Source organism: Epinephelus lanceolatus, chromosome 11 (genome assembly GCF_041903045.1).
Source record: "Epinephelus lanceolatus isolate andai-2023 chromosome 11, ASM4190304v1, whole genome shotgun sequence".
Taxonomy (NCBI): domain Eukaryota; kingdom Metazoa; phylum Chordata; class Actinopteri; order Perciformes; family Serranidae; genus Epinephelus; species Epinephelus lanceolatus.
The window spans coordinates 44,869,036-44,890,016 of NC_135744.1; the positions used below are offsets into that span (position 1 = coordinate 44,869,036).

Below are 20,981 nucleotides of genomic sequence, written 5' to 3' on the forward strand. Positions count from 1 at the left end.
GCTTTTTCTAATATTTTCAGTCTTGCTATGGAAGAAGGAAGCAAACTCATTGCATTTATCAGGTGACATAAAGTCTTGAGGTAGATGTACTGGGGGATTTGTTAACTTATCAACAGTGGCAAACAGTGCACAGGAGTTTTTAATGTTCTTGTTAATGATGTTAGAGAAATTAGATTGTCTAGCTTTTCTTAACTCATAGTTATAAGCTTGGAGTTTGTCTTTGAAAATATCATTGTCAACCTGAAGCTTGTTTTTTCCCCATTTACGCTCAGCTTTCCTACATTCTCTCTTCTGAGTCGCTACAGCTGTGGTATACCTCCATGGTGCTTTACATTTACTGGGGCTTTTTTTAAGCTTGGTAGGTGCTACAGAGTCAAATACCCTGAGAATATTGGAGTTAAACAGACTTAGATGGTCCTCCACGCCCTGAGTTGTTATGCATGGTGTAATAGACATGGCTTCCGTAAAAAGACTGCAGGTATTCTCATTAATATACCTCTTAGGGACAGTTTTAGATTGAGTTTGGCTAATTGGAGAGACCAGGCCATCAAAGAATACACAAAAATGATCAGATAGTGCTAAGTCTATAACATTCACATCTAACATTAACTGAAGAAATACAGAGACCCTCACTGATAACTAGATCCAGAGTGTGACCTTTGATATGAGTGGAGTTGCTAACATGTTGTACCATATCAAACATGTCAAACAAAGCAGTGAGCTCTTGATGAAGCAGAAATCGGTGTCTGCAGCTGGGCCTGGGGGCTCCCGACCTTGCCTTCAACTCTTTAGGTTGGACTCGCCTTCTACTCAAATAAGTATCTTAGAATCAGATGGCTGGTGCTGAGGAAATCACTGGAGACACGTGGAATCAGGTGCAACCGTGTTTAATGTGTTCACAAGCAACAACACACACAACTCATGAGTCAAGCTCTGGAACAAGACTTAAGTTTCACTCTCTTTGCGCTCCCTTTTATGCTGGTGAAGATTCTGCTGAATCTCCACCTTTTTCCCTTAATCCTGCCCACTTGAGCCTGAACACAATGGTGGCATGTTTTTGCCTTTGGTTGAGTCCGATCTTAATGGTGTATTCTTTTAGAGTCACCTGGGTATGAGTCATACTGGTGTCCAAGGCCAAGCCCATATCAGCCTGGGCTGGAATGCCCCAAACTTTCCCACCATTGTGTTTGAGCCAGGTCTCACGCTATTTTTTAAAAACACTGAGTACACATTAACACTGAGTACACATTAAACTCACCAGTTATGATAAAAGAATCAAAATCTGTAAGGATGATTGATCAATGATCAATAATGGAAAAAGACAGACCAATCAGATTTCCAGTGAAGCACAGAGTTGCAGAATACCACAAGCACACAGTAATCACTAGTTTCCCCTCTAAACTTGAGTCAAATATCAGGACAAGATAACTAAAAAAAAATAAAAAATCATTGAAGATTTGTTTGATTGATCAATAAAAGTAATGAAAAAAATGGTGACGATCAGAATTAGGTGACAGTTTCATAACTGGTAGAAACTTTGTTCTAGTAGTAATCCTCTTCTCCTCCACCAAACCCAGCTTGAACTATTTCTTTGATCCTCTCAGTCTCCTGGGGTGGGGCAGCTGGCAGAATTGCTTTCAGACCATTCTCTATTTCTGCCATCCTGTCATCTGTCTTCCTCTCAAACTCCTTCTTGTTCTTGAGGACCAGCATAAGGATGCCCTCCTGAGCTGCTGTGCAGGACTGTTGCAGCTTCAAACGCTCTTGAAGGAATTCTGGCTTCTCCTTATCCATGGCCATGAGCTTGCCCAGGCTGCTCACTCTGTCCATCAGGTACTTGTTGGACACTTCAGTGTAGGTCCCTGAGATCATGTGGACCAGACTGGCAACATTGGAGGCTTGGAAGGCCTGGTTGTACAGCATGTCTTTGACAAATAGTTTATTGTTGTAACTGAGTTTCTTTGTATCATCAGCTGTTGAGACGAAATCTTTCAGTGTCTTGCTGAGGCTGCATTTGATGATGTTAGAGATCATCTGGAAGAAGCGCACCATCTTCTCCCACTGCTCTTTGACTCTGCCCATGGCATCGAGACCCTTGACCAGCATCTTGATGGTGGTTTCAAAGTCAATCTCCTTGAGCTTACAGCTCTGCATTTCAACCAAGATCTCAGTCAGCTCCTTCTGATTCCGCTCCATTCTCTCCACAGACTTCTCATAGGCCTCCCGTGTTACCTTGAGTTGTTCTCGGCTCTGCTCAATTTTGAAACGAGCGTTATCTGCTGCTCTCTGACTGGCAGACTGATCTCCTGTGCTGCTCTGTGCTTTGCTCATCATTGGTGATGTAGGAGAAAGAGCTGGAGAGCCCAGTACTTTTTTGCTTTTGGTGTCAAAGATGCGGGATTCTTCATCCAGTTTCTTCAGTTTCTTGATGAGCTCTGTTTCTTTCTTGTCACCCCAATTTTCACCAGGTTTATATGTGGCCAGTTCTTCACAGATGTTAATACCCAGCTCACAAAGGTTCAGAGCATCATTCTGAAGTTTGCTCCCTTTCATCTTCTTTAAGGCCCCAGAGATTCTTTTGAATTGAGCTTGAGACCAGTTTGTCTTTGTGGATTGTGCTTTCTGATCATACAGGTCCTGCCAGGCTATTTTCCCTTCCTTCAAATACTGTGTAAGAGTTCCTACAATGGAAAGAATCTCTGCAGACTTACAGCCGACTGAGAGCACATCTACGTTTTCATTTTGCGATTCCTTTCCTTGGAATTTGTCTATGAGTGTTTCTGCTGAATCGCTGATTGTTTTTATTGGAGAACTTACCAGGTTAACGACTCCATTAACCAATCCTGTCACTGCCTTTGAAAGTCCTTCAACCACATCCATTCCAATCATTTCCCATCCGGAGGGAAGAGAGTCCATTGCTTTCTTGTAGCTATCTTGTGCTTCATTTATTTCCTTTTCCATGGCCTCCATTGCTTTCTTGGACCATTCTTTAAGCTCAGTGGCGGTCTTCTCCCGTATTTCATTTTCCTTAATCTTCATCTTCACCTTCTCCAGCTCTTCTCCATGAAAGCGTTCAGCATTGACACAGGCCGCCAACAGTTCCTGGATTAAGTTGATGACATCTGTGTACTTCTTTTCAACACTGCCTGACAGTGTCACACATTCATCTGCAATGGTGCGAATGTTTTCCAGCTGATTTGGCAGGAGCTTGTCAATAACTTCATCAGGTGCATTGAAAAGGAGCTTGACTGCTGCCTTCATGTAATCAGGAACTGTGGCTGTGTGAAGGCGGATCTGATCCATATTCTTGTGGGCCTCATTGAATGCATGCCAGCCTGAGTTACAGATTTGCATGAGGCAGGCCCTGAACGAGTCTGGGTATTGTATGTACTTGTAGCCCTTCTCTGGGGGGTTCTTGTTGATGGAGAAGTCATCAGATGAGGAGATGAAGACGAGCTCCCCCATGATGGCGATGGAGAGGGGGGCAGGAGTCAGGTACTCTTCCCAGTTTGCATTAGGCTGCATCAGCATCTTGGTGGTCTCTCGCATATCTGCTGCAGTGGTGAGACCCTGAGTGGCCTTAGCAATTTCCATGGTGTGTGCTGTTCAACGAAGCAGATAAAGAAGATGTCATGCAAGTGCTTTGACAAAATACAAACAAATGCAAAATACAATTTATATTACTAATACAAGCCAGGGGGGATCTGTCCATCAAGATCAGGAGGATGGACACACCAGAACTCGTCGATATTATACTTGTGGTTAGCCCATCAATGAGGTACCGATATCATGACATGAAGTTGCAGGCAACAAATGAATTTAATTTGGTGGGAAATGTCTTGGATCACAGCCAATGAGAACCTCCTGAACGAAGTTGGTGTTCTAATCCAATAGATTCCAAGCCAACTGGCTTTGGGAAGACAGAAATTTCTAAAATATGACTTAGACTTACAACTAAATTCATGTAATGACTAAAACTAAATTGAAAATAGCTGCCAAAGTTAACACTGGTAGCTGCCTGCCTCACCACATGATAATTATCAGCATGCAAGTACATACTGTTCTGATGATGTGTGGAAGTTTGCTCATTTTCTTCACTAGTCGGAGCTGACAAGAAACTTCAAGTGAAGTGGTAACAGCAGTTTAGAGAAAAGAAAAGAAAACCAAACACTAAAGGCTCAGGTGTAGTCAATAGTAACGCGGTAAAGGTGAAAAAAAAGTTGCTAGTGCACGACGTGTTCCCTGGCATATTACCGCAAGGTACCGCAACAAGATCCCTGTGGAGCTCAATGTGCGCCTTGCTGCGCGGTCTCAATTTTTGGGAGGTTCGTGGCCACACAACACAATTTTTGTCAACAGGCGGCAAGCACTCGCCGCTAGCTGCTCACCACCGCCCGACTGTACCTAGACCTTAAGATGCTGCTGGATATGGAAGTAGGACAGCTATAGTGCTAGCTCCAGTGCTGTCCTTTCTCCATTAGACTCAGGGGAAGAGGATAGCAAAGTTTGGCTTGACGCCATTATTTAAATTAATAAAAATAAATAAATTAATAAATCCTTGGAATGTGTGGTTTTACAGGCTAAATGTTTTCTTCACGACTAAAAAATGCAAAAACGACATCCTTCTCTGTCTTTTCTAAGGTTGCCTTTAGATCTGTCCATAGTTAGAAATAACAAGAAGATGAACAAAGATAGACTCAAGATAGTCATGTTTCCTGCAGTCTTGAGGAGATGACTGCTCTTGTGTGACTATGTGTGTCTCTGAATCGAGCCCTGGGCTGTGAAGGCAGAAATGGTGCCATGGTGGAGTCTTTCATGATACACCTTCATTTCCTGAAGCTTGTGATGTAGCCTAAATGTCCTTTGCCTGCACTATGATCTGTTGACCCAACAGCCTGATTGTCACTTTGCTTTTACTTTATATTACTACAAATGACCCAAAGGGTTTTTTGCCATTACTGAACTGTTGTATCATGTCTGCTCATATCTAAGAGAAAAGCGCTAAGTAATTTGCCATGGAATTATCTCGGAGAGACTGTTTCTGCTCATTTGGTTCTATCCACCTACCATGCACTGGATGAATGCAGTCAAAGCTACATAAGATACGACAGCAGTTTTTTCACAGGAAAATAAATATGATCTGGTATTAGTAGCAGCCAGTATTCATTTTGTTGTCTAATTTTTTTTTAGTATATTTTTTGGGGCTTTTTATGCCTTTAATCAGATAGGACAGTATAAAATGACAGGAAGCGAGTGAGATGGAGAGATGGGGTGGGATCCAGAAAGGACCACAGGGCGGGACTCGAACCCGAACCCAGGTCGCCGGTGTATGGTGCAGGTGCCCCAGCCAGTTGTGCCACGGCCAGGGCCGTCGTCTAAAATTTTAACGAAAAGTATTCGTCTACACTTTTTCCCATGATGATAATGAGCTGAAAATAAGTTTGATATCCACCTTATTTTTCACGGAAACACGGAGGCAAAACAGAACGCAGCCAGCTTCCGTTTTTTTGTGCGACACTTCTGGTCCAGCACTCTTTCCACTGTGTAAATGGGAATCGCCTTGTTGTTTACCTTGCTGAGTTTAGCTGTATATATATATATATATACATATAGCACATTTTTCACGTCACTATATCACCGTTTAGACTAATCTGATGTTTGTAAAGTCTATAAACACAATGATTGAACAAACATTAGTATTTTCTCTGTGTGTAATTAATAACATGGTTATCGTAGATTAGCTAGGCTAACCGTTAGCTGTTAGCCGTCAGCCGTTAGCGGTGTCTGTAATAACTCAATAAACGGTCCATGAAAAAAATATTTTCTCCAGTGGATGTCTTAGTTACAACATGATTGAGCTAACTGGAGTAGTTTCATGTCGTATCCGACAACGGGAGGCTTTTAACAGATGACGTCCTGATGTTAGCTTTGCTGCTAGTGTTAACGTTAGCTGTCCCTGTCAGCTGCAGCCACTGATGCTTTCTAGACATTGTGATTTCCCAAAACTGAATAAATACCACACATAGCAACACAAAACTGCTTTGCTAGCTCAATCATGTTGTAACGGCTGGATGGTTGATGCGTACATGCTGATTCAGGTGCTATCAGAGCCGATCCGTGCATCACTATGGCTTAATGATCAACTCAGTCAATTAAAACAACCCGTCCTGTGTTAGGAGTGTATGTCGCTGACAGAAAGAAAGAAAAGGGAAAAAAGATAGAAAAGCAGCGTACACCTCACATATTTATTTCTCACAGTTGCGCACACGTGTGGCTGGCATGCAGAAGCACCGTCTGTGTGTCTGTGTGTCGAGGGTGTGAGCCGCAGCTTCAGCTGCTCAGGTAGAGAGGCTGTGTAGCCCGCTGTGTTTTTTCACTGATTCGGTTCTGCAGGTTCTCTGCTGGTACACTGGAGACGGGGATCAAGCAGTTTGTCTCACTCGGGATAGATTGTGCTTTTTTGGTTCATAGTTTATGACTGACGTGCGATTTATTCGCGTTTAGAGGGAATAAATTTCCGTTATAACGGAAACGTGGGCACAGTTATCTAACGTTATACAAAATACACAGACTAACTAACTAACTAACTAACTAACTAACTGATTGACTAACATAAACAATTGAAAACTGAAAAAAAAATTAGCTTGCACCGTTAGCTCCGGTAAGGGAAAGCATGAAGGAAAGTGGCTGACCGGAAGTCACGCACAAAAAAACGGAAGTTGATCACTATTTACTTCCGTGTGTGAAAATAAGTTTGATATAGATCTTAGTGACTAAAAACTAAACTGGACGTTATGTTTTGTTTTCATTGATCCATTTTTTGGACTAAATTGCTCGTGATAAATTACTGGACAAAAAAAACACACTTTATTGTATTAGACATGTATGTGGCTTTTCTCAAGCAAGTTTGGTGTATCGAGCTGCATCTGATAGAATATTTACATCATCCAAATGGCTTCAACACTTGATAATTAAAACATGTGACTTTAATATCAATTCCTTATGCCAGTATTAGCCTAAATGAAATGAAGGAACATATATAAAGGACATATATAACAACTAAAAGTTCTTGTAACACTAGTTGGGGTGAGACATGTTCGCCAATAATACACAAATAATATGTGCATGTATTACTGATCATTAATGTGTTTATTTAGCATCATTACAAATGTGTATATGTATTCAACAATTTCTTATCTTACTGAAAATTGAATTTATTTATTATTTCTTGGTAAATCCTTAATAATCAGTTAGTGGGTCTTGATCTGAAGTTACTGATATCTAGATCAGAACTGCCTCGTAATACATTGTCTTTTCTCTAAGGAATGTAGAAGCTCTCTACTAACCCAGAGGCTACACCGGGTGCATGATTTCAGCCTTGCTGACGCGGAGCATTTGCTGCCAGAATAACACTCTACTATAAACAATTGAATTACGTGTCCGCACTCGGTGTAGCCTCGGGATTAGACCCAGTAATTAAATACCATGACCAACTAGTTGTGATTTACAAAGAATAAATCATTAGTTCAGTAAGAGTAAGAAATTGAGCAAATACATGTGTGATGATACTTAATACAGACCTTATTAACCACTAATACACAGTCCCTCCAGAAAAATGCAATTATGCGATCGCATAATTCAACACAAAATCAGCCAAAGTCCGCATATTCATGCGGGGGCCGCATTTTTTAAAAAACGCTGCACTTTTGCCGCATAAATCGCCGATTTCCGCACAAAATGTGCAAAACAGAGGGGCTTGCATGATTTCATAATCCCCACATTTTCGTTGCAAGAGTGGTTTTCCCTGTGAATGCTCTCTGTAATTTACAAACAGCTGTTGTGTCTGTCAGAGGCTCGCTGTGATGAGACAGAGCGCGCACTGGGCAGAGTTGGTGTGATGTTTCTTCTCTCTCACTCCTGTGGGGAGGAGGGAAGAAACCTTCCAGTGAAATAACTCTCAATCTAAAAGAGCTGGTTATGATTTTAGGCATGAATGAGGGATTCGGTCTCCGAGTAGCTGCGCTCCCGTCACCTCTGATAACGAGACAAGACGGGGAGACTGAGAGCGCAGTGTTTTGTAGGTTTGAGCCATGTGTTTATTAAGCAGTCCTTCCAGAAAAATGTGGTGTTTTTTGTGATTGTTGCGGGCAAAAATCCTTGATTTTGCGGCACATTTTCTTAAAAAATGCAATGGAATATGCGGCATATTTATGCAAATTTATGCAATGAAATTACGGGAACTTGCAAACAACTTAAATATTCCCTGCACTTTCTGTGATGTAATATGCGTGCTTATCATAGGAAGTAATTAGAAATGACTCTTTACATTAAAGTAGTAGCCTAGTGACAACAGGGTGTTGGGGGAATCACTTTTTTTTCTCTTTTTCATCAAACCGCAGTTTTTGCAAGTTCCTGCAATTTCATCACATAAAATTGCATAAATATCCCATATATTCCATTGCATTTTTTAAGAAAATGTGCCGCAAAATCAAGGATTTTTGCCCGCAACAATCACAAAAAAACACCGCATTTTTCTGGAAGGACTGAATGTTATGTATTAGTAACTACTATGTTTCACCAAAAAGTAAAACTAAAGAAGACAGAAATGACTAAAATATGACTTTTCATGTAATTCATGTAATGACTGAAACTAAGTTGACAATAGCTGCCAAAATTAACACTGAGCATATGATAATTATTGTCACTTACAGTGTGAAGTGAGAGAGGGTTCTCTTCAGCTGATGTGTTCTGATCGTCTGACGAGGAGCAGTGGAGAGAGGAGGTGCTGAGAGGCATTTTTAAAGGCAAAGAACAGGAAGTGAAACAGTGAACATCAGTCTCAGTGTGTGATAACGTCTCTCAACCAATCAGAAAGAAGCTCCTGACACTTTTTCGTTCCACTGGGCATACATCCCATAATAACCTTTAAGCACACTGTAAGCTGAGCAGCCTTGTGCTCCTCCTCTTGGCGTGTTGAGGCTCCACACTGTGACATCAGAGAGCCAGAGAGGAGGGAGCTGCAGGAGCTCCTCTGTTTATTTGATTGATTGTTTATTGAAAATGAATCATTCACAAAACATCAACACACAAACCACAACGAACACGTCTCAACCTACAATGCACATTTAACATTTAACATAAAGACAGTGAAAACAAATAAAGCAAATTCATAGTTCTGCACTCTTTCTCTCAGGGTCCTCGAATATTTTCATCTTTCATATGCTGTGAGGAGACTTTGCATGTTTATTCCCATTAGTGTCAAAGCACTGAGCTGATCGTCCATAAGAGTCTTTTTAAAAACAGAAAAAGGGCCTTTGTCTTCCTCCATTTGGATGTGTGTGTGCACCAGTATCAGGTTGTTCAGTCAGATCACAGTTAGAGCCGGATCTACTAAAGGTTTGCAAGTATAAAAACGTGTTCAGACTCATTGCACGCGCAAAAAAATGTACAAACTGATGTGCTAAAAGTGCGCACTAAGGGTTGCGTCTTTCAAAGGTGCAAAATAGCGCGTCTGCTTTCAGTTAGTACGTTTGCAGCAATATGGGGCGTTTACACGCAATTGTGTGTACTGGAGGAAAACATGTAAATATATTAATTTAGCACACGGAAAGTGATTTATCAAACCTGAAAGCAGTTTTGTTCATAGAAACTGCGTCTATATTTAACACGTGTCAAAGGGAGGTGCAAACGGTTTGTATGTGTAATTGCGCACACATGGCTGCGGTTATTGTTGCAAGGAGACATCAAAACGATGAAAGAAGACGCAGAGAATGCATTTTTCACCCTCGTGTGAACATTTTTGGTATGAATGAGGAAACAATCATTAACACTGGAACCGCCACGACGGTCTGACACACTGTTTGGGTTTTTATAATGCAAATAATTCTGTTTAGATAAAACCTACAAGCTTCTCTTCCGATGTCTTTTCCTCAAAATGTGCGTGAATGTTTTCTGAAGCCTTTAAGTTACAAAGATGAAACACACTAAACTGAGCATTTATAACTCAGACCGCGGCCGCAGTTACACACACCACTGCTGAAAATTATACATTTTGATACAAACAGGTGGCTATACATATTGCAAAACTCTGTAAAAGTACACCAAAGCATACATTTTCATTTCCAAATATTTATTTGAAAACAAAACCATTCATACAGTCAATAAAAAAACATTTTGTTAATAATAAAAAACAAATGTAATCTCAACAGTGACCGCACCAGCCGGCAGGACTGCGGCTGAACTGCTTCCAATCTTCATTCATTCATTCATTCAATCGCGTTTTCAATGTGTGTGTGTGTGTGTGTTAGTATGTCAGAGAGGAGGAGTATCAATAAAAAAAAGTTTCCACTAATTATTTCGGTGTTTATTTCTTTTACTCTTTTATTAAAATGCGTAATATAGCCAACAATATTATAGACCAAAAGTTAATCTAATCTATTATTGTAGAATGTATTTAGCAAATCACCACTTTCAACTGGAGACACAGCGCAGCAGCAAAATTATAAAAAGCCGACAAATAGTGTTAATTAATTGTCACGAGACATTGGAGAGGTTGTCAGTCCTATTCTATAGTCTGTAATATTTTATTTTATCATAGCTTCTTGTAAATGACTCAAAAATGCATTTTGTGTGCTTCTGAGCACACGGGAAGCATAAACAATGAAGTTACATATGACGGTCGTGGCGCTTGGAGGGGCACTGTGATCCTGGCGGTCCTAGTGATATAGCGTTTGTGAGACAGTCAGGTTTCTTTGCTGTAGCTCATTTCAGTGTTTATTGGCCTCATCTACCAACACCTCTAATTCCATAGGGTCAAATTTCACTTTGCGCTTTCTCTCCAAACTCGCCGTGCTGCAAACCATAAAACACGCAAAACCCTCATTTAAATAGGGTGTCTCCAACATGTTTGCACCTCTTGTCATTTACGCAGTCACTCTTAGTAAATCACCTGCAAACCGTGGTTCAGCCCCCTAACCCGAAAAATTCTAGATTGCGCAGGCAAATTAGTACAGGCTAATTGGGATCTTAGTAGATCTGGCCCATGGTGTCCTTTAACACAACATTTTCTCTTGTGAGAGTTAGTGAGGTGGGTTTAGGTTGACAGCCAGTCCTGCAGAGTGTGTGCAGTGGAACAACAGATGATCAGTAGTTTCAGTTTGACAGAAGACACAGTTCTTATGATCAATACCTAATCTCATTCTCAGCAGCTCACTGGATGGATAGACATTATTCATAATTATGGAATAAACTTCATTTGTCTCGGGGCTTAAATATATAAGTTACGACATATTATATATTTGATAATGTCTGATTTAAGAAGAGAGCTGGATAATGGAGTTTCTATTCTTCAGGTGATTACATATGACTTTATTTGAATTTTCCTCAGCCGGAAAATCAAGACCATTAAAATGGAGTGCAGGTGGATTTATCACACCTGAGTGTGTTTCTATGTTTTGGGCTAACATTCTGACTGACTCAGGGATCGCTCTGATAAGTTCATCAAATTGATCACGTGTTCAAGTTGTGTTGTGTTTCGAGCTAAAGTTCTCATAAGATCGCCAACATCCCTGGTCATTGATTAGACGGGTCACTGACCAGATACTTTCATCCATCCAGTGCTGTAAGTAGCCATTGCACATATCTGTTGTTCCAGATTGGGGTTTGATGAGGAGTAAAATCGTGTGTGTACATGAGTTTCCAACATAACAACATCTGTTTGGTTGGAAGTGTTTCAACCTGAAAATCATATTTAAATGCTGTGTTAAAATTAAAGTGGCTAAAATCTTTCCTGCTGAACAAAAACTGTATTTGGTGTTGTCTCCCCAGAGGTTTGTTCAAAGAAATGCTTGGTATAGAGTTTTGTCTTAAGTATGTTCTTCCAAAGATAGCCAGTCCTGGCTGGGGCGGCTGTGGCTCAGAGGTGGAGCGGCTCATCCACCAATTGAAAGATCATCAGTTCGATCCCCGGCTCCTCCAGTCTGCCTGCTGAAGTGACCTTGCGCAAGATACTGAACCCCAAATTCCATCAGTGTGTTACTGTGTTAAAAACCACCTGGCACGTTGTATGGTAGCCTTTGCCACCAGTGTATGAATGTGTGTGAATGGGTGAATGTGACTCATAGTGTAAAAAGCACTTTGAGTGGTTGGATGACTAGAAAGGTGCTATACAAATGCAGGTCCATTTACCAAAGACTGTCAGGTCCCTTTGGAACCACATCTTGAGCTTAGATTTACATTCAAATTTTGTCTTGTAAATTTAAGGTTTCACTGGTTTTTGCATCTTTGGTTATGAATTCCAAGATATTTTATTTATTGTGATTAAGTGTTCAACCTGATGCTTTAGAAAACACATCAATTAATTCAAAGACTTTGGGGATTTGTTCTATTTTTTTTATGAAGCCAGCTGGCTTATAACTATCTGTTTATCAAAAACATTCAGTTTGGCAACATCAGATTTTTTAATATGAATTGCTTGCATTTCTGCTGCCAAAATAAAGAAGAATGGGAAGAAGTTGCATCCTTGTTTAACACCTCATGGTGAAATGAGGGGCGGTGCCCTGAGGGAGTGCTACTGAGCTAGATGTGTCATTATAAACGGACTCTATTATGTTAGAAAAATTAGGGCCAATTCCACATATGTAAAACTTTGGACCCGTCCAAATACCCCCCCTTAGCCCTACCCCTACATTTGCGCGTTCCCGCGAGGGGTCCCCAATTCCTTTTTGCGTGTAGGGGTAGTGGATATGAAACTAGCCCTTCGGAGCAACGGATTTAAAATTAGGCCTATCGTGACCCGAAAAGATGCAGAAAAATTGGTCCATGCTTTTGTTACCTCAAGGCTGGATTACTGTAACTCTCTATTATCAGGTAGCTCTAGTAAGTCCTTAAAAACTCTCCAGCTAATTCAGAATGCAGCAGCACGTGTACTAACAGGAACTAAGAAACGAGATCATATTTCTCCTGTTTTAGCTTCTCTGCACTGGCTCCCTGTAAAATCCAGAATTGAATTTAAAATCCTACTGTTAACTTATAAAGCTCTAAATGGTCAAGCTCCGTCATATCTTAGAGAGCTCATAGTGCCATATTATCCCACCAGAACACTGCGCTCTGAGAACGCAGGGTTACTCGTGGTCCCTAAAGTCTCCAAAAGTAGATCAGGAGCCAGAGCCTTCAGCTATCAGGCTCCTCTCCTGTGGAATCATCTTCCTGTTACGGTCCGGGAGGCAGACACCGTCTCCACATTTAAGACTAGACCTCCCCCCCTCACCCCCATCCTTCACACTCTGCACTGGCTCCCCGTTCACCTCCGCATCGAATTCAAAATCCTCCTTCACACCCATCACTGTCTGCACCCCCACCTACCTCACAGAACTCCTCAACCCACTTACCTCAGCCAGAACCCGGTCAGGCCAACTGCACCGTCTGCGCCCGCCCAGGACTCGGCTCAAGACCATGGGCGACAGGGCCTTCGAGGCTGCTGCTCCCCGTCTGTGGAACACCCTCCCCAACCACCTCAGGGCTCCACAGTTGGTGGATGCTTTTAAAAAAGGACTCAAAACCTTCCTTTTTCAGAAAGCCTATCCTGACTAATCTTATCTGATTTTATCTGCTGACTGTTTTTATTGTTTTGTTCTGTTGCTCGATTTTACTGTCATTGTTACTTTTATTTGCCTTTGTACTGTGCACTTTGAGATTTGTATTCAAATGTAAAGTGCGTTATAAATAAAATCTATTATTATTATTATTATTAGACTTAAGACTTTCCTCTTTGATAAAGCTTATAGTTAGGGCTGGCTCAGGCTTGCCCTGTACCAGCCCCTAGTTAGGCTGACTTAGGCCTAGTCTGCCGGAGGATCCCCCTATAATACACCGGGCACCTTCTCTCTCTCTCTCTCTCTCTCTCTCTCTCTCTCTCTCTCTCTCTCTCTCTCACTCTCATCCTATTACTGCATCTTGCTAACTCGGCCATTCTGGATGTCACTAACTCGGCTTCTTCTCCGGAGCCTTTGTGCTCCACTGTCTCTCAGATTAACTCATATCACAGCGGTGCCTGGACAGCGTGACGTGTGTGGTTGTGCTGCTGCCGTGGTCCTGCCAGATGCCTCCTGCTGCTGCTGCCATCATTAGTCATTAGTCATACTTCTACTGTTATTATACACATATGACTATTGTCACACATGTATACTGCCAGATATTAATACATACTTTCAACATATTGTACCACAGTAGCCAGAACTATAACTATAATATTATTACTTTCATTAATGTTGTTGTAAGCTACTGTCATTACCTGCATCTCTCTCTCTCTCTCTCTCTCTGTCTCATTGTGTCATACGGATTACTGTTAATTTATTATGCTGATCTGTTCTGTACGACATCTATTGCACGTCTGTCCGTCCTGGAAGAGGGATCCCTCCTCAGTTGCTCTTCCTGAGGTTTCTACCGTTTTTTCCCCGTTAAAGGGTTTTTTGGGGAGTTTTTCCTGATCAGCTGTGAGGGTCATAAGGACAGAGGGATGTCGTATGCTGTAAAGCCCTGTGAGGCAAATTGTGATTTGTGATATTGGGCTTTATAAATAAAATTGAATTGAATTGCGCGCCCTCCTTGTCCTCGCAAATGAAGAGGCCATTAACCGTCAGATGACAGGGACGGTGAAGAACGGGCTGACTTACGAGAGAATTGCCGAAGGACTGACCAGTCACTGTTTACGTCACACGCTGAGCTACACGTTTTGTTACTTGCTCACGCCCCCCATTGCCCCGAAAAAGGCACATTCTGTATAAACAAAAGTAGGTAGGCGGCATTTTGCTGCACTCCCCGATTTTGTTTTTATACTGCCAATGCTGAAAAAAGACTGATTGGGCTTTCCTGCAAATTTGCACAACTCCTGTTTAAAAAGGACTTCTGTGTAACAATATGAGATCCCAGACTCAGACTGAAAGCATTTCCTGTGTAGTTTGTATGTAGTTAAACTACTTTCTTTAAAATACTTGTACTCTGACAAGCTAAACACTTGTTGGAGGCAGTTGAGATAATTTAACTACTTCTCATAGTGAAGAAGCCAGTGTGGTAAACTACCATTTAAACGTAGTTTCCCCGACACTGCTTAGATCCATCAAAAGAGAAGACAACGCAACACCACAGAAAGTCTCAGACAAAATGCTCGTACTCATGTAAGCATTTTGTCAACCTTACACCTTCATCGACACAACACCAATCTGCAGCTTATTGAAGCACAGTAGCACTTTGAGCTAACATGCTAACATGCTCACAATGACAATGCTGATATGCTGATGTTCAGCAGGTATATGTGTTTAATGGGCGACCTGAAAAAATCATCATCAGGTCAACTTCCAAAGGAGGAACAGCAGGGAAACGGTGTTCCGTGAATTCCGACACCTTGGTGTTGGGAGCATTAGTATTATTTGGTTTTGTATCTTGAGCTGCTGGAACGTGTGAATTTCCCTGGTGTGGCCTTAATAAAGTCAATCTGATCTTTATCAGTGACAAAGAACAGGTGTGTGTGTATGTGTGTGCTGATTAAACTCAGCATGAGAAAGTCCCAGTCTGGCATGTCAGTGTTTCCCATGCATTCATTTATCTGTGGCGGTGCGCCACGAATAAATTATCTCCGCCATATATAGATTTTTCTGCTTTTGGCGCTACCTGTTCGACCTCGCTCATAAACACATTCTAATGGGACTCACTGTCTGTGAATGTAGCTTGTCGTTACAATTCCGGTGCAATAGGTGGCGGTATGCATCATAAAGATGCACTTGAAGCACCTGGTCCGCCAGAAGAAGAAGAAGAAGAAGCAGACATAGTAGAATGGATACAAAGACCTCTCGGTACAAATATGTGGGCAAACAAGTCCAAAAGTGGTCCGAACAACTCTAACTCATCATGTTATATTAGCCTGTGTCTGTATTAACATAGCTTGAAGCTCAACATGTGCGGAGACATTAACTCACGCCATTAGTAGTGTTAACTACAGCGCGAGTCCCATAGCAGCTCGCCCCCGTTAATCAGTTACAGCAGCTCCACCGGCAACGGGAGCGGCACGACAACCACCGTCTGTCGCGCGACAACTCTATTTTACGCGGCTCTTCTATTTTTGTCGTGCTACGCTCCCCTACGCGACCCTCCAGCAGATAAAAACTACATGAAATAGTGTGCTAAACGAGCACAATGTGTTTTTAAATGAATAACCATTATCACAGGTGATATGTGATAATTTTTTTTCATGCATTTACCCATGTTTATCTGTGACATTGTGTAAATGTCCGTGGCGGACATTTGAAAGCGAGAAGATGACAAACAGTACAGTAAACTTGTAGATAACTCAAATATATGTAATAACTTAACTGGAAAATGCTTTAACATTTCATGCAGCCTACATGCAGCCTCTCAGCTCGGCAAACGGTAAACAACCCCGCTGGCTTCTCTACGTGTCGCTTCCATACGCAGTGGGAAACACTGCATGTTGTATCTTGTATCTGTTCTGTGGTTAGGAACAAAGATGCTTGTGGGAAACGTAGTGGAGTAAAAGTTAAAGCTGACAGAAACATAAAAACTGAAGTGCTATTACTTTGTTCATTTTTGTCATGTTTAGTTTATCTTTTTGCAGAATTAAAACACAAAACAATAATTAAAAAATAAGATACAGTGCAGGGAGAGGCAACAAACCCCAGAGGGCTTATTTGAAGCCTCCAAAGCCTCCTCCTTCACAAAGTTATTAAAAACTCAAACGTTACACAGGAAGTCGGACCTGATACATCATCAGTGCCACTCTTGTTTTCCTGTGAACTGGAGCCGTTTATGGGAAGTCACACACACACACACACACACACACACACACACACACACACACACACTCACACACACACAGACTGTAAGAAAAAAGACGGTTACAGTTGCACTGTGGGACTCCGAAAAGTCATTTCCTTCTCTAGAAGTGACACCCGGTTACGCCAATCGGAGGTCACTAAAATTATTGTTGCCTCGGTGTGTGAGTATGCTAAAACTATGTCGGACTCCGTAGTTTTCTCTGGACCCCTCCCAAATCTGACCAGTGATGACATGTTTAGCTGCATGTCATCATTTAATCGCTGGCTGTCCAGGTGGTGTCCAGCAAACGATGTGGGTTTTGTTAATCATTGGCAAACTTTCTGGGGAAAACCTGGTCTTATTAGGAGAGACGGCATTCACCCCACTTTGGATGGAGCTGCTCTCATCTCTAGGAACCTGGCAAAGTTTATTAGTAATTCAAAACCCTGACAACCCAGAGTTGAGATCAGGACTCAGAGTCACAGTCCTACACGCTTCTCAGCGCTTCTAGTGCAGTTACCCACCCATAGTTTTATGCAAACGGTGTCTGTCCCCCGACCACCTAAATTATCTAAACCTAAAATTAAACAAAGAGGAGTTGTGCATAACAACCTCATAAAAATTAAAACCTCTTCTGTGTGCAGGTGGATTCACCTCATATCCTGCCCTCTACACACCCACATTCTACCATGAATGGTCAGTGCAAAGTATCTCATGAATAGTTTTGCATATAAATAAGCCTGCTGATCAATGCATTTGATGCTCAATCATGGTAGAGAAGACAAGGAAAGGAATTTCACGGAGAACGAAAAAGAGGTGCTTGTGGGGGAGGTGGAGGCCAGGAAAATTATATTATTTGGTGGTCACAGTGGTGGCATCACTAGTAAAAGAAAAACAAGTGAGTGGCAGCCAGAGTTTGGTATAACGTGTTACAAAGTAATGTTAGAGTACTTTGATTACTTTTTGCAGTAACAAGTAACCTAACATGTTAGTTTGCTGTTTGAGTAATCAAATACTTGAGTACATTTTCAAACAAGACTTCAGTTACTTCCGTTACTTTTAGAACGCTGGTCCTTCAGCTCCGAAACAGCAACGGCTGTCGTTTGGTTCTAATAACGGAGATAACGTTAAACCTAACAGTCTGAAAGAAGCCACGGAGCTTGTGGCTCGCTACGTGGTTGGAGAAATGCTGCCGTTGTCTACGGTGGAGTCTAAAAAAAGGTGGAGGAGGACTCGCTGACAGACAGGTCAGACTCAGGTGGACTTGCATAATGCCTGGTACACACTACACGACTTTTCTGCCCGTTCTGAAAGTCACTATGTCACATTACAAGATTGTGGAGTCATAAAATCGTGCCGTGACTTGGCCGACAGACATGACACACTACAAGATGGTACTCACCAATTATCCCGCTGGTCGTCTTTCATGGCGTGTGTGATGTCATCGGGTTATTCTTGTCCTGTTTTTATTACTTTCACTATTATTTGAGTCACTGTGTGTGTTCATGTGCCAGCCGACATGTTGTTGTAGTCACCTAAAAGCGTCAGCAGATGGCAGGAGCTACATTTGGAGCACTGTATGTAAACATTCAAGCTACTGTGTCTTTCACAACAAGTTCCTACAAATGTTTCACAATAAAAGCCTGTTTAGAAAATGAACAGATTCTCTCAGCCGAGGTTATAAGGGGCTTGAAATGACGGTGCGATATGTTAACTTTACAAAGACAACGGAGCGGATAAAAAGTAAATATATAAACACACAGAGGGATTAATAAATAACGGACCGTCTATAATGTAGTTTGTTTCAAATGAAGCTGGGAGCCTCTGCAGTTGTGGTGAGTAAAAGTCCCGCCGCTATTTGTTAATGTTATTACTTTATGTCCGACCGTGAGGATGTACCATTGTTTGCTAGCTTGATGCTAATGACAGTAACGTTAACTCAGCAGGTTGACAAAGTGCCTCTGCTGTTTCACACCATCATTTCCCCCTTTTACTCTGTGTGGTAACATCCCTAGAGGAAATATTAAAAATGCTGGGGTGTTGTTGTCATACAGTCATGCATGCAGATGGCTCTGGGGACGGGGGGGACATGACCCCCTCAGATTTATAGTGACCCCGATCCATCACCCCCACTGTCCCTCCCACACATAGGTAAAAAAGAAGATCGGTGTTCCGTTAGTTAGGCTAACTTACATTGCAGCACAATGTTGAAATGGCAGCATCAGTAGCCTTGTCAGTGATCAATCCACATTACACCGATTCAAGAAGGCGAAAGGCTGGAGCAGATCCTTGCTGAGTTGGGAAAGCAAGGTGTTCAATTTACCACATAATTCTTGGTTAATAACACTGCACAGCTGATCCATTGATAGCTCCTTGTTTGTGCTACGACTAACGGTGCGTTCAGTTGTACTCGTAAGTCAGAATTTTGAAGTCGGAAAAGCATTGAAATCTAGCATCTACAAGCATAAATGTTGGGGTTTTTGTTTCATTTCATTAACTGTCTATTTTTTTTTAATTACATGTTCCATGTCCCAGTTCAGTGAGCAGCAACAGTTAACTGAAATTTCATTTCACATTTCATGCTATGTAGGCTTTACTTCATTTTATGTGAATCTGTTGTTTAAGTGTTTATACTTCCGTTTTCATACACATTGTTATGTTTATAATCATTTACATGAAGGCACGTGTGTGAATCATTTCAATTTTATTTTATTATTAATTTTTGCACATAGGTTCTTTGCCTTTTTTGTCAGAATACATTTAAAGTTTCTGTGCTGAGATTCTTCATCCTGCTGAGATCAGCAAATGTTTAAATAAAACATACATGCAGAAGGCATGAAGTTTTGGTGCGTGATTGACATACCAGACAAATAACAGTTTGATCATGTATGGCTAGTGTTGATCAGGTAGGCCTTTGTTTACCAATGTTCATTAAGTCAGAAAACTCACCATTCTAATGTTTGTTGCAGCTTCACTATATATACACACATATATATGTATATATAGTGTATATATAGTATACATATATATATATATATATATATATATGTATATACATATATATGTATACACATGTATGTATTTACACAGAATAACTAATTGAGTTAATTAATAGAAGAAAACAAGAACAACCCCAGGTTTCTTTTCAGCACTGTAGCCAGGCTGACTGAGAGTCAAAGCTCTATTGAGCCTTGTATTCCTTTAGCCCTTAGCAGTAATGATTTTATGAGCTTTTTTAATGACAAAATTCTAACTATTAGAGGCAAAATTCATGACCTCCTGTCCTCAGATAGTACCTATCTAACCTCAAACACAGCTGTAAGACCTAATATATATTTAGATTGCTTCTCCCCAATTTCTCTTCAAGAATTGACCGCAGTGATTTCTTCATCTAAATCATCAACGTGTCTCTTAGACCCCATCCCAACTAGGCTACTTAAGGAGGTCTTTCCTTTAGTTAACACTCATATATTAGATATATCAATCAATATATCCTTATTAACAGGCTATGTACCACAGTCTTTTAAGGTAGCTGTAATTAAACCTCTACTAAAAAAGCCCACCCTGGATCCAGAGGTGTTAGCCAACTATAGACCAATATCTAATCTTCCCTTTATGTCAAAGATCCTTGAGAAAGTAGTCGCAGACCAGCTGTGTGATTTTCTCCAGGATAATAATTTATTTGAGGAATTTCAGTCAGGATTTAGAGTGCATCATAGCACTGAGACAGCACTAGTTAAAATTACAAATGACCTTCTGATTGCTTCAGACAAAGGACTTGTCTCTGTTCTTGTTTTATTAGATCTTAGTGCGGCGTTTGACACAATTGACCATCAAATTCTACTGCAGAGACTGGATCACTTAATTGGCCTAAAAGGTTCTGCACTAAGCTGGTTTAAATCTTATTTATCTGATCGTTTTCAGTTTGTTGACGTTCATAATGAATCATCCTTACGTACCAAAGTTTGTTTTGGAGTTCCGCAAGGTTCTATGCTCAGACCAATACTATTTACTCTATGGGCCCTATTTAGATGGTCTAAAACGCAAAGCGCCAGGCGTGCAGCGCATGGGCGTGTCCCAGTCACTTGCTAGTTAGACAGCGCATTTTCAGACTGTGCACCATGGTGGAGAGTCTAAAAGGGTTGGATTTACTC

The 20,981-nt window shown here is 41.3% G+C and overlaps 1 protein-coding gene across 1 annotated transcript; it reads right to left on the reverse strand.

The window, feature by feature from the left end:
- Positions 1–871: 871 nt before the first annotated feature.
- Positions 872–8,792, reverse strand: LOC144464783 (uncharacterized). Its single transcript, XM_078172693.1, has 2 exons — positions 8,710–8,792; positions 872–3,602 (listed from the first exon to the last, which is right to left on the reverse strand). Exon 2 carries the CDS (start codon positions 3,592–3,594, stop codon positions 1,543–1,545), a length of 2,052 nt encoding a protein of 683 aa, XP_078028819.1. The 5' UTR covers positions 3,595–3,602; positions 8,710–8,792; the 3' UTR covers positions 872–1,542.
- Between the last annotated feature and the right edge of the window lie 12,189 nt (positions 8,793–20,981).

Bases quoted from the DNA above. Each gene is read 5' to 3' on its own strand.
- LOC144464783 (XM_078172693.1), bottom strand. From the start codon at position 3,594: ATGGAAATTGCTAAGGCCACTCAGGGTCTCACCACTGCAGCAGATATG.